Here is a 14,485-nt window from a genome sequence, read left to right as displayed (position 1 = left end):
TGTAAACTGTTCAAAGAAGAAACAATGATTGATAACATCAAGGTTAAAGGTTCATTTAATTGTCATTCTACAACACAGGGTTGTACAAGGAAATGTACGTTGTACTCCCTTTACGCTACACAAGAAAAAGAAAACTATTTTTATGATGGAGTGTTTATGATGAACCATGCAGCCTGTTGTGTTTTCTTGTCAGATTGCTTTCTATTGCTTTTTTATTATAGACTACATTTTATCCATCTTGTAATTAGACTGTTCCCCCTTTTGCATGGGACCTCATAGAGCTTCTTAAAGGACGCCTCATGGTCCCCAGACCCCAGGCTGGGAACCGCTGGTATACCTGGGTGATATCTTTGTTTGTTTGTTCGAGGAAACATCTATCATATCACCTCATCGTCGTGACCTCAACCTAATGATGGCAGTTATGTAAAAGACAATGGTAATTATGGCTCATTTTGATGATGAAAATGCATTTGACATTTAGGGTCCAATTTCCTACAACTGACAAATAAGAGGGTATGGGTCTAATTATTGTTCTGTACTGTGGTAAATGTCACCGTTCAGACACAGAGATAGGTACGTGCGGTCGGATATGTTCTGCTCAGCAGTGAGAGACGGTTGTTTACTTGGACAATGTCTCCCCCCTGAGGCTGAACATGTCACTGTGAAAACACCATCAGCCACAGGAGTGTGTTAATGTAAACATGTGTGGCCTATATTTTACAGTACAATTTCCATGATCTCATTTCATGGCAGTTTATTTTGTTTCATTTCTTGTGCAGAGGCTCAGTGTAATTGCATTTTGGCACCCGCTGTACTAATGCATGGATGTCACTTTATGTTTATACTAGCTTTGTTTACTATTTACCACCAGTTTACATCCCCATATATTAGCATTTTAACCGTAATAGTAGATCTATTTGTGTGCACTAGCTGTCTACGTCTTGTTCTTATGTGTCCATAATACATATACAGCATATACTGCATTACTTGTATTTCTATATTCAAACTTACATACAGTTGTATGCCTCAGTGTATTGGATTGTCATTTTTACCTGCATGTTTTTCTTTTTTGAAAGACATTTTGTATCTGGAACCTGACAACTAACATTTTCATTGCCAACGACTTTTTCAGTGTCATTGTTGTGCAACATGACAATAAAGAACTTGAGCCAAATTAAGTTTCTTTTCATACGGTCTCATTGTCGCTACATTATATACATTAAAGGTGTGATATGTAAGAAATTTAGTTCAAACAATAAAATATTAAAAACATTTATCAATAGAATGGGATGAAATATTAGTATTGGCGTTATGTCAAAGACTGAAATTAGCATGCTAACTTGCTAGCCCCAGCCTGTCCTTTCTTGTAATAGGTACTACCCCAAGCTCTCAGTCCGAACAGTTAGCTGCACGGCTAACCGAGCTAACTGGCTAACAACGGCTACAGTTAGCAGCAGCTAGTGGTCAATCTGGTGAGTTGCCGCACCCTATTTGTTAGGAGTATGAGTTGCTGGTTAGCATGCTAACTTCAGTGGATATCTGCAGCACAGTAGCTACATAAATATGTCAAAACGGTTAGTTATTCACATCCTGTTCACAATTTTAGTTCATTTTTAAAAAAGCTAAAATCCCTACGTATTGCCCCTTTAATCCTTTACACCGGACAGATTCCAGTAACTGAAGTTGCAAAATACAAGGATTGCTGGTAACCAGGTATGTTGCCTTTTTATTCATGTTGCACACCGAACATTACAGTTGAATTATTTTCAGATTCATTTTTATTTTTTATCATTAATTATTTTGTTTTTTTATGGATGACAACTACAGAAGACAGCAAACACAGAATTTCATGGCACCTCTCATAAATGTTTTACTGATTCAATTCAAACTGACAAATTATTTTGGCCACATTATGTCTCTGTAGACAAACTGAGCCCTGCTGACAGCCTGTGGTTTCTGCATCTGACTGACTCTGCTCTCGTTCTCAATGGAAACATAGATGAAACTGAAACTTGACACATATAACATAACATAACATAACATAACATAACATAACATAACGCTCTTTTGCATTAAATTGTCTCAAAAAGCAGTGAGCCAGTGGAACATTAATTTGGACTTTTCATCACATTGTGTGCCATTAAAAAGGTCTTCCAGGCAGGCAGGGGTTACTAATTTATACTAATTATGCTTGCAAAACTTACAACATTTGTCTTTTGAAATATTACACGTGTGTCCCTCTCTGGAATGTCGAAGAATAAAGTATAAAATCAGATAAGTCAAACGTCACCGTCTCAACACTGTACTGAAGGACATCTGAACTGTATGCGTCCAGCTCTGCGCAGGACAGTGAACGCAACACAAAGCTTGTGAAGTTAGCTGTATGTAGCCTGCTGGAGACGGTCCAACTTCACACAGCGACACTACAGCTAGCTAACATCGGTGCCCCATGCTCGCCCGGCTGTCGTACAATGAGAGATATTCTGCAAGGGCAGAATAGCAATTAAGTGCCCGGTATATTAATATAAACACGTAAGTGATACAAAGCGACTTTGCTATCTGGCTAGCGGTTTGCTACATTAGATAGCTTAACGTTAGCACTAGCTAACGTCTGCTAAACAAACCAGCATGATACACGTATAAGGCTCTGAATTAGCCCGAACTGACCTATACCAGTTAGACGTGTTAGTTTTGTGCTAGAGATGTAAATGATGCTACCTTTCGTTAGCCGAGTGTGGTGTCTCTGCTTGGTTTGTTGCTAATGAGCAAGGCTGACAGTTTGTTTTACTAGCTAACCAGACACGTTAGCTAGCTAAGCTTAAGCTAACAACAACATTGACCTGTGTAAACTATTTAGGACAACTATTCTTTACAAGTATGGTATTTATACCGGTACTTCTTATTCTTTATTTTTCATCGTTGCATTTAATTTGATAGCCCAGAACGTTTCAGTGAAAGCATGTCCCTTTTATTTGTCTTCTTGCAGACCAGGCCATGGTGATCATGTCAGGCACAGCCACTGTGCTGCAACAGTTTGTCAGTGGGCTAAAGAGTCGAAATGAAGACACCAGAGCGAAATCTGCCAAAGATCTGCAGCACTATGTGACTACAGAGCTCAGAGAGGTACGATCAAAATAAACCTGGATGTAATAGAAATCTGCCATGAGGATATCCCTCCAGTATACTGTAAACTGTCAGAGTGTTGTTGTCATCAAGAGTTGTGGAGTGATCAGCTGTTAACGCTGTTTCAGGTGTGGTTATGTATCCATACTTCATTTTGGTTATAAATGTTTCTTAAAATGAGCAGGGACCTTTTTTTGTGTAGTTTATTATTGTTATTATTCCAAGTTGCATTCTTTAGTCTTGCTTTTCCTACTTTCTGGCTTTTGTGACACTGATTTTGTTCCCCCCACAGTTAAGCCAAGATGAAGCCACCACATTCTATGATGAGTTGAACCACCACATATTTGAGCTGGTATCCAGCTCTGATGTGAATGAGAAGAAAGGAGGGATTCTTGCCATAGGTAAGCTGTAAACATTAAAATACCAAATTTTAATGTTAACATCAACTTTTGATTTACTTGGCATTAGCACAAGATACGTTTCTTCTGTGGATGTATGCCACTTAAGTTTTCACAGTGTATGTGTGATACAGTATCTTCTCAATTGATTTCTTCCAGTGAGTCTGATCGGAGTCGAGGGAGGCAATGCCACCAGGATCAGCCGCTTTGCCAACTACCTGCGGAACCTGCTGCCCTCCAGCGACCCTGTGGTGATGGAGATGGCCTCTAAAGCCATGGGCCACTTGTCCATGGCAGGGGACACCTTTACCGCTGAGTATGTGGAGTTTGAGGTGAAGAGGGCCCTAGAGTGGCTGGGAGCGGACAGAAATGAAGGCAGACGCCATGCTGCAGTAAGTGAACAGCAGATAGCAGGGACTGTGTTGTTTGTTGTTGAAATAACAGCGCTTTATGGTGGTGTTTATGTGTGGTGGAGATGAGGGCCAAGGACAGTTTGACTCAGGAATGGCCCATTGCACTGTGGCCTTGACTGTTGCTGAACAGTACAGTGAGATGTGACCAACTTGCACTGTAGCCTTGTTTATCTTATCTGCAATTATTCTCTGATGCAGTGAGGAGTGCATTATGAAAACTCAAAGCACGGGGGCAGTAATGCAACAATGGAAACACAGATCAAATCAAATTTTTTTGTTTTTTTGTGATGGATTTTTCTAGCTTGGGCAATTTTTAAATATGTGGAACCAGTTATGAGTTAATGCATGAATGAGTGTCTAAAGGAAAAAGATCCCTGATATTTCTGTGGACAGCTTTCCAAAATGCGATTGTTTGATGGTGAATGCCAAAGATGTTCCACTGGTGAGGCACCAGTTTGTTTCTCATTTACAAACATTCATTAGTAATGTGTGGTTTAACGTCCTCACATTTATACAAGCCCTGTAATTATATTTTGACTTCTCACTGATGTCTTAAAGCACAATATTGACATTTAATTTCTGTCTTTCCCAGGTGTTGGTGTTGAGGGAGCTGGCTGTGAGTGCCCCCACCTTCTTCTTCCAGCAAGTGCAGCCCTTCTTTGACAACATCTTTTATGCAGTATGGGACCCCAAGCAGGCCATCCGAGAAGGAGCTGTATCTGCACTGCGAGCCTGTCTCATCCTCACCACACAGAGGGAGACCAAGGAAATGCAGAAACCACAGTGGTACAAGGTAAGAGTTCAGAAAGACGCATTTTTCTTCAGGATGTGTTGTATGCTATGTCCTTGTAATAAGCAACATGAGTGATTGTGTTTTCTTTGACAGCAAACCTTTGAGGAGGCAGAGAAAGGCTTCGATGAGACTCTGGCCAAGGAGAAAGGGATGAATCGCGACGACAGGGTCCACGGTGCTCTTCTGATCCTCAATGAGCTGGTTCGCATCAGCAGCATGGAGGGAGAGGTGAGGGCTGAGTCCACTGCGGAAACATTCTCACGTCCAAGCTCAAAACATTCCTCTCACATTCCTTGTTTCTACAACAGCGCATGCGTGAGGAGATGGAGGAGATCACACAGCAGCAGCTGGTCCATGACAAGTACTGCAAGGAGCTGATGGGATTTGGAACCAAGCCCCGCCACATCACACCCTTCACCAGCTTCCAGTCGGTGCAGCCACAGCAGTCCAACGCCCTCCTGGGCCTGCTGGGCTACAGCACACCGCAGGGTTTCCTCACCTTCGGAGCAGCACCGGCACCTGCCAAGAGCTCGCTGGTGGAGAGTCGATACTGTCGTGAGCTGATGGAGGAGCGATTCGACCAGGTAGATTTTACAGCAGAGGTCTGGCTTTTCCAAGAATGCAACAGTTGTTTGATCTGACATTTGTTATATTATTCCGTTTATTTTCTTGGCTTTAGAAGAAATTCATACCATGCCGATGCATTTTTATATTTTACCAAGTGATTGAAACTGAATGTATTGTCATTGTGATCAGGACAGTGCTGTGCTACCTACTGTGAACACTGCAGTTCTTATTAACCTTTTCTGTAATGATAAAGGATGTCTTCGTAAATGTGCCAAAAAGCAGGTTATTAAGACTTTTACTACTAACAACACAAAATGAGATGGTTGTTGGTGTTTATGGTTGATGAAATATATTCACTTTTGTATTAATTATCAAAAGCATGATTATGACACTTCTTTATTGGACATCAAACTCTGCAGCTATACGCTTATATGTACAGTATGTGCCGTCAGTGAAGACCACGGGGTAACAGAATCTGTCTCCTACTCTGCCTCAGCCGTCTCCATCCTATGTCACTCGCTTGTGTTTCAGTAGTTTGCCGTCAAAATGAAGTTTCACTCCAAAATGAGGGCTAGGGTGAGAGTTTTATTTTTTTTTCAGTAAACGATGAATGTTTTTGTTTAGACTGCCAGAGAGGTGTTCATTGAACTATGCAGTGTTTTGGACGACAGTGTTGTTAAATTGGAATGCATCACAAAATATGGTATTCCTGTCATTTTGTCCACTTCTAATTGAATGATTTGAATGATTGCTTCAGCAGTGGTTAAGCTGACTATTAAAACTCACTCCAGTCTTGGATCCAGCACTTTGTTTTGGTTCCTAGTGTGAGCTGATAAGTGTTAGATGGTGTACTTAATGTACTGGTGATCTGTAAATGTGAGAAAAAGTAGTCTAAAGTATCTTTGACAACAGTAAAAACAAGAAATGGAATTACATTTTAAAATTAAATGAGCCGTTCTGATCTCTTCTCTAGAATTTTCCAAGACTGTTGTAGAAGAAACTTTATGTACCCAACAGTCCATGAAGCATGAAGGCCAAGTACAAACTGATTAATAGGACTAGTGAGAAATTAATTCATAAGTTGTCTTCTTTTAAATTAATTACCAACTATTTTGATATTTAATTTGAGTCATTTTATAAGAAGGAAAAAGTAAATTCTTGGATTCCAGTGTCTTATATGTGGGTATTTTCTGGCTTCTTTACTTCTCTATGACAGTGAACTGAATATATTTGGGTTGTGGACAAAACAAGACATTTGAAGATGGGAAACACTGGTCAACATTTTTTCTTCAACATTTTATAGGCCAAACAACGAATTGATCGAGAGAATAAGAGACTGATTAATCAACAATGACAATAATTGTTTTTGCAGCCCTTTGACTAGTCAGCTGTAAGAATATTTACCCATGAAGAGATTTAACATGTATGTCACAAGGTCAGCAACACAAGGCCAGTGCTGTTCGGAGCACCAGGTAAATCCCAGTTGACACAAGCTTTTATTGTGTGCTCTGTCCAGGTGTGTCGGTGGGTGCTGAAATACAGGACCAGTAAAAACCCTCTAATCCAGATGACCATCCTCAACCTGCTGCCACGGCTGGCTGCCTTCCAGCCACATATCTTCACAGGTGGGATGATTGAATGTAATCCATTTGAATCCATCTTTCTTTCAGTTACATGCAGCTGTGCATTCAATTCACGATATCCCCTGGGCACGAAATGTAGAGAAATCATGACCGATACGTTTGGGTTCCTCTGTCCTGATGTCATTGTGCTTTGCTGTAATACCCTATTTCAAGTTTCTCCTAGTCAAATTGCGGCCTACACAAAGCCCTACTTCTGCTTTTAATCATTTGTACTGTGGTTGTTCCATCCACTGTGTAGACCAGTACCTGGCAGACACAATGGGCTACCTGCTGGGCTGTCTGAAGAAGGAGAAGGAGAGGACGGCAGCGTTCCAGGCCCTGGGGCTGCTAGTGGTGGCTGTCAGGGCAGAAATCCAGCCGTACCTCTCCAAGGTCCTTGAGATCATCAAGGCTGCCCTGCCACCCAAGGACTTTGCACACAAGTCAGTGTTTACAACTTTGTCTGTGGATACTGTAAATTATATTCCTTCAAATCAAGATATTAATATTTTTGAATTGTCATTTATTGTCATTTAGTATTTTTTAATAATTAGATATCAGGCTCAGATATCATAGTTGCTTTACAAATTTTAAGCATCATTCTTGTTTTGTAGTTTTTGTAGTTTGGTAGTTCTATATTGGATGAGGCCTTCCTCAGTCTCCAATGGCTAGTTTAATTTCACTTAATCTGAGTGTAGAATGTATTTTTGGGGTAGTATTTGTCTATGAAACGGAAAGAGACTTACAATTTGTGCATGTATTTTTTTCACTTTCCGGTCTGGAAATGTGTACAGGAGGCAGAAGACCATGCAGGTGGACGCCACAGTGTTCACTTGTATCAGCATGCTCTCCAGAGCCATGGGTCCAAGCATCCAACCAGACATCAAGGAACTGCTAGAGCCTATGCTGGCTGTGGGCCTCAGGTAAGACAGAATGGGTTCATCACCCTGAATTATTCAACAAAAACAAGGATTTGCCTTTGACTTTTTTGGATATGTTATAAACATACCACAACATGCTTCTTTGTCCTCATCTAAAGATGATGTTGTCAATGATATTGGGTTGTTTGTCCATTGTGTTCTGCTCATCTAGTCCTGCACTGACGGCGGTGCTGTACGACCTGAGCCGTCAAATCCCCCAGTTGAAGAAGGACATCCAGGACGGTCTGCTGAAGATGCTCTCCCTGGTGCTGATGCACAAGCCGTTGCGTCACCCCGGCATGCCCAAAGGCCTGGCTCACCAGCTGGCCTCGCCAAGCCTCACAAACATCCCCGAGGCCAGTGACGTAGGCAGCATCACACTGGCCCTGCGCACACTGGGAAGCTTTGAGTTTGAAGGCAAGAACCTTATAAGACACAGCTTTGAAGCTTGACTGTCATATTTTATTTTTAAGTTTATGTCTTTCACCGGCAGAGAAAAACACAGACCTCCAGTTCTCTTCTAATAGACCAAACTCCATCAGTTGATTGATTTTAAATTTAGTTCTTTCAGAAGCAAAAATGATGTTTTTAAAATGTGGGTCGCAGCATTACAGCCCCATAAAAAAATCATGAATCATGAAAAGAAATAACTACTGCCTTGCTGCCCTCACACTGCACATTGGGTGTGAGAAGAAGTGTTTTGGTTTTTAATCAAAAACATAAACCATCAGATATAAGACTGGAGCCACAAGGGGGCGGGGGGGAGCACATGGTCTGTAAGAAAAGATTAAGTGAACTGCAAAAATGTCTGAAGTGGTTGTGTTGATGGGTGTTTTTGGCAGTACTCTGGACTGGACCCTAACAGCTTTAGATAGCATATCACTAAATCAAATTACAGATTGCTCTGTTCATTTCCCTGTAAAACTTGTCTATTTGTTTTGAACTCATTCGCTTTTCAAATTGAGTTATTGCCTTGTATTTTTTAGATGAGGAATGTGATTAAAGAGGCTGAAATAAATGTATAAACAGAAGGTTAATATTTCTGATTACTGCAGTGGCTTTTGACACCACATGTAATATGTTAGCAGTGACAGGCAATACAATTTTAAAATGTTTTCATAGAATAGTTTTAATCTGCAAATGTATTTTGCTCCCCTGGGCCCCACTCATTACATGACTTTGTATTTAAGTAAGTAAAAAGCATTTTTAATGTTACTTAAACAATCAAGACTACTTAAATTGTTGCTCAGAATACAACCAGCATTTGTGTTTATTAAAAGTATTGTTGAATAGGAATAATAAGAAGCTGCATTGATGCTTTAAATGAGGTGTTTTGAGGGGAAATTCAGTTCAGATATGGGGTGACTCATATTTGACTCATATTCAGTCACCAAGCTGACTTGCTTAATATTTTCCAACATTATCTGCATACAGCACTCTGGGATGAAACAGTTACTTCTCAAACAGAACAGCGGTAGGGTAGGTTTGCCTGTAAGTGCTAAAATAAGCTGGAGTGACACTGCACTACAGAACAGGTGTGGATGGTCCTGTCTGGATAAAAAGTAAAGAGTCCTGAAGCTAATGGTGGGTCAATGTTAACTAACTCTTTTGTTCTTTCACCAGGTCACTCCCTCACCCAGTTTGTGCGCCACTGTGCTGACCACTTTCTGAACAGTGAACACAAGGAAATCCGGATGGAGGCGGCTCGGACCTGCTCACGCCTCTTGACGCCCTCCATCCACCTGATCAGTGGCCACGTTGTCAGCCAGACCGCTGTGCAGGTCGTTGCAGATGTGCTCAGCAAGCTGCTAGTTGTTGGCATCACTGACCCAGGTAAGGGTGGAAGTACCATGTGGATGTGTTGAGTATTGCAGTTTTGTTTAAGCTAATAATATATAAAGATCATTGTATAAGATGAAAATTCAATTTTGCAAGAATCTGCATTTGATAACAAGAAAAACTTTGTTCTTTCACACCTGTTAACAGCTGTAATGACCCAAGATTCAATATATGTGACTTTTTCTTGTCCCCATTCTCCTGCAGATCCAGACATTAGATACTGTGTGCTGGCATCTCTAGACGAACGATTCGACGCCCACCTTGCCCAGGCTGAGAACTTGCAGGCGCTGTTTGTTGCACTGAACGATGAGGTGTTTGAGATCAGAGAGCTGGCCATCTGCACAATTGGACGTCTGAGCAGCATGAACCCTGCATTTGTCATGCCCTTCCTACGCAAGATGCTCATCCAGGTAGGAGAGGCACAACAGATAGCACAATATGCATAGTTAAATGATTTGTTGCGTTGAATGCCCTAAATTGAGTAATTGTTCAACTGAAAACATTGAAATACCTACTTATTGCCACTTTTTGGCATTTTTCTCCTTTTCTCCTTAAGCTAAAAGCTTATTCCTATCAAGATAGATTGAAATATGCTGTAATCACTTACCGTGTAGGGGCTTTTAATCAAATAGCTAATAGAGCATTTGTTTCGTTGATGTTGCCTTTAAAAAAACAAAAACAAAGAAATTTAGATTTTAGTCATCACACACATCTTTGAAACATATTTCTTCTGCTTGTAAAGATCACCTTTTGTCTGTTGTTTTGGTAAGATACCATTAGAGGGCAGCAAAAGCCACCTTATTATGTACAGCTTAAAAAACTCAAAGCATTTCTCCAGACTTAGTGAAGGTTTTCAGATTGGTGTTGCTTCCATAACACTATTATTTGCACTATGAATCAACCTCATTAAGATTTATACTCTGTTTTGTGTTTTTTCAGATCTTAACTGAGCTGGAGCACAGTGGTGTCGGCAGGAACAAAGAGCAGAGTGCCCGTATGCTCGGTCACCTGGTTTCCAACGCCCCCCGCCTCATACGGCCTTATATGGAGCCCATCCTCAAGGTACGACGCTGCTGGTTCTCCGTTGTGAAGGTGTATGAGTGTGAGAAGTCCTCTTGCATATGTAAGACGAAGTTGGATAAAGCCTTTTGTTCCTTCAGAGGAAGCTTCACATAATCTGATAAAAGAAGTAGTGATGCTATTTGAGGTAGCGTCAGTTGAAGACTTCAAGTTTGAAAATTAGAAATAATCTGGGTGTAGCTGCTACTAGCGTAACACACCTGAATATTCCACTGAACTGTTGTTGGTTGAGTTGCACTATGGGTGATGTAGGCAGCAGATTTTGACAAGGATCTGTTTTTGTGTGAAATAGAAATTTTACCTTTTTTTTCATGCTTTCTTTTAACAGTCCCTCATGCCTAAATCAATTGAAGACTCTTAAGTCCATTACAATCTTAAATGCTGAAGCTCATAAAGAAATGTTTTTCTGATTATGAAATTTAAAGTAATCACTGGGGCCCAATGTGTTAAGTGACGCTGTTACCTTTCACTTTTGCAGGCTCTCATCCTCAAGCTGAAAGACCCAGACCCCAACCCTGGAGTGGTCATTAGTGTCCTTGCAACCATCGGCGAGTTGGCTCAGGTAAGGCTGGCTTCATGGGGACAGTGTTAGCCTGTGTATCATATTGATTCTCTACCCAGTAAGTCTAAGCAGAATCTCCTATCCTGTGCATATAATTACATTTTTGGCGTCACTCACTTTTTCAGTCAAGCAGCCTGAGCATGTCCTTTTCTGAGAGAAAGTAGAGCCCCACCCATGAATGTGTGCCTTGCTCCACCCTGTCCAGGTGGTTCGAAGGTGGTGTCAGGAAAGCCCAGTTACAGGGATTCAGAATGTGCAGTTCAGACAGAGTGCAGGAGATGCTCAGGTGCTCCGAGTGCTCAGGGTTTACTCAGTGCAGGAAGAGACAGAAGCCCAGCTGCTCATGAACCAGCACAGGAAGACCCAAGAAAATGTAGGGAATACAATAGACGTTACATAAGTGTAAAAAAATATAAGATGTATAAAGCTTCAAGGCCCTATGTGTAGATTTGGTAACTCATAGTGGTTTTATCAAAAAAGACACTGGAGTAAATGTTGCATCGCCTCTGACCAGGGACACAGACATGAATGGACAGAAAACCACACGTAGACAGCAAATTCTCACAAACAAAAGCTTGCCATCAGAATTATTAGAAAAATACTTGATAATGTCAAATGATGTCAGAATTCTACACATAAGGGCTATGGATCTCTTTTTGTAATGTAAAAAGTAATTATTCAATCCCTTAAATGGTTTTTGAAGTGTTAGGACTGACACAGGAGAACAAATCAAAACTGAGTAAATGTCATAATCTGTCCAATGTTCTGGCGCCATCAGGTGAGCGGCCTCGAGATGAGGAAGTGGATGGACGAGCTTTTTCCAATCATCATGGACATGCTGCAGGACTCCTCCTCATTGGCCAAACGACAGGTACAGTTCGTCCCGAAAAAGAGCATCTGGTTCACATTTCTTGTACTAATTTCTCTTCAGCACTACTCCAAGTTCTAAATAATATTTATTTCTTGGGTACAATAAATACATCATGTCTATTCTTGTAAACATAACTGGATTTGATTTCTGGAAACGGTTAAAGTCACTCAGAAAGCATTTTGACATTGTGCCTCTAGTATTTCCTGTTTAAACAGAATTATGTGCCAGGAGCTGACACAGGATGGGATCATTCAAAAGTATTTACCAATGCCTTTTAATATATAGGCCTGACAATTAGTTTGAATTGATGGCAGGTACAGGCAAACATGATTACAACTGTTTGTTTAATAGGTATAGTTTATTGAAAGGCTAGTTGGGTAATAATGCAAAAAACAGTGCACCCCAAACATTACTCATCATGCTCTTCCATGAGTGGCATTGTTCAAAGAGATTCTGCCTCTGACTTTCCTCTAGGTGGCGCTGTGGACACTGGGCCAGCAGGTGGCTAGCACAGGTTATGTGGTGGAGCCCTACCGCAAGTACCCTTCCCTTCTGGAGGTGCTGCTCAACTTCCTCAAGACAGAGCAAAACCAGGGCATCAGGAGAGAGGTATGCACAGGAGCCTCCATCTTGGCTCCTAACTCTTCGTTTTCCCAACAGGTTTCTTAGCAGCAATGTGAACCCTACTCTGTCGTTTAGTGACTCACTATGAGGCCAGAAACTCTACCTGTCACCATATACTAAACAAATAAAGGTCTGTTTGGATTTATTGACTTTGACTGGAGAATTATAGTCACATGAATACATATAGTATGAGGCTATCCACGTTTTCCACAGTTATATGGGACTTTTTCCTAAGTCCTGAGCTGTGATGTAAGTGATAATTGTCAACGTTTCTTCCCTCACCTGCCACATTACATGAGTCTCAGAGAGAGAGCATTGTCTCTGTGCATGGTGGGTGCGGTGTTTCCCACAGGCTGAGAATTTACTAGTGGTGGTGGGTGGTGCAGAGAGTAATGGGTGGGTTCAGAAATATACTACTCAAAGACCTACTCAATGAATAACTATATGTCACCAAAAATAACTATTATGGAATAATTTTCCATTGTCAAATAATAAAACACGAACTTTAACTCAACTTTTTGATGAAAATGTAAAGTAAATACTGTTAAAAATGAATATGATGATATGATAAAATGATAAAATACATCTAAATTTTCCAAAATATGTTCCATAGATTCAAACTATTTAACTCTGCTTTTGGTCCAGATTTGTTCTCTTTCTCTCATCATGTGCCTTTTTACACAGTTGGCATTCCCTGTTGGAATATTGAATTTTCCTTGCCTTGAAAAAAAAAACAACAAACATTTGTAATGCCTGTCTATATGTGTATGCTTCAGGTGCAGGTCCATTTATTGAGATCCTGAGGCACACATAACTAGCCAGTCCAACTACAGGTGTAGTGCTATTTGTTTAAATACTGGAGCCTATGAAGTGCGCATGTGCACCGTTAAGTTGTAGCTCATTTCGAAGGTCATGCAACACCACTAAAACCTACTGTGGCATGTTTACACACATTACTCAACTATAACTGACCTTGTTACATGTTGGATTGACTTTTTGACTAGTGTCATCATGTTGAGAATATTATGTGCCTTTCATCCAAACATCTTTCTGGGTAGGCAATACCGTTGATGTTGTAGGTTGTAATTAGCTTGGCGGTAAGCAATGTAGGCAAACAAACACAAGTAGTTTGTCTTGTGAATGATTTCATTGACTTAATTGTGCTGAGCAAATGAAGCCTCATTGGAACACTGTCCACTCTGAGGAAAATTTGCAGTGCAGACAGAAGTTAAGTTCATCTATTAGGCTACGCTATGAAAATTTAGCTATGCTAGTGTTCATTTCCTGCAGGCATTTTGGATGCAGCTTATTATGGCATTAAATCAGCAACTGCCAGAAACTTTGAAGTTGCACTGCATTTAAAAGGAAAGTAGCAAAGGTCAGCTTGGAATTGCATTACAACATTTACTAGTGATTCCAATGGGAGCTCAGTCATAAAAAACACAATATAGATAGAGGCTTCTCAGACCAATCATGCAATACACTTCACATGTCTGTTGTTGATTCACATTTTCATTGTGTTCCAAATAGTCCTAAAGTGGCTAAATGTGCTACCTCAACAGAGATTCAAAGCAATAAAGAGGTGATAGTCCTCCATTTCCTCTTTTTGCATTTCTATACATTGGTGGTCAAACCAAAGTCAAGTCTAAATGAAGATTTCTGTGCTGTCAGAG

At 40.7% G+C, this 14,485-nt stretch overlaps 1 protein-coding gene across 4 annotated transcripts in view; it reads left to right on the top strand.

Moving 5' to 3' along the window:
• Window positions 1-2,356: 2,356 nt before the first annotated feature.
• Window positions 2,357-14,485, top strand: part of mtor (mechanistic target of rapamycin kinase) — a 90,415-nt gene continuing 78,286 nt past the window's right edge. For 2 of the 4 annotated variants that reach the window (XM_084367690.1, XM_084367689.1), the window contains exons 1-18: window positions 2,357-2,532; window positions 2,987-3,123; window positions 3,416-3,524; window positions 3,681-3,913; window positions 4,527-4,727; window positions 4,821-4,955; window positions 5,036-5,311; window positions 6,811-6,919; window positions 7,176-7,359; window positions 7,711-7,839; window positions 8,009-8,253; window positions 9,460-9,669; window positions 9,880-10,085; window positions 10,615-10,737; window positions 11,234-11,317; window positions 11,523-11,690; window positions 12,096-12,188; window positions 12,663-12,797. In XM_084367690.1, the coding sequence (XP_084223816.1) occupies window positions 2,995-3,123; window positions 3,416-3,524; window positions 3,681-3,913; window positions 4,527-4,727; window positions 4,821-4,955; window positions 5,036-5,311; window positions 6,811-6,919; window positions 7,176-7,359; window positions 7,711-7,839; window positions 8,009-8,253; window positions 9,460-9,669; window positions 9,880-10,085; window positions 10,615-10,737; window positions 11,234-11,317; window positions 11,523-11,690; window positions 12,096-12,188; window positions 12,663-12,797 (2,769 nt within the window). In that variant the 5' untranslated portion in view covers window positions 2,357-2,532; window positions 2,987-2,994. The remainder of the gene's footprint in view (window positions 2,533-2,986; window positions 3,124-3,415; window positions 3,525-3,680; window positions 3,914-4,526; window positions 4,728-4,820; window positions 4,956-5,035; window positions 5,312-6,810; window positions 6,920-7,175; window positions 7,360-7,710; window positions 7,840-8,008; window positions 8,254-9,459; window positions 9,670-9,879; window positions 10,086-10,614; window positions 10,738-11,233; window positions 11,318-11,522; window positions 11,691-12,095; window positions 12,189-12,662; window positions 12,798-14,485) is intronic. The other 2 variants (XM_084367692.1, XM_084367691.1) reach the window with 1 other exon arrangement.

This window comes from Pagrus pagrus (assembly GCF_965226575.1).
Source record: "Pagrus pagrus genome assembly, chromosome: 11".
Lineage (NCBI taxonomy): Eukaryota > Metazoa > Chordata > Actinopteri > Spariformes > Sparidae > Pagrus > Pagrus pagrus.
Note: the sequence above shows the minus strand (reverse complement) of the source record. Positions and strands in the feature narration are given on the sequence as shown.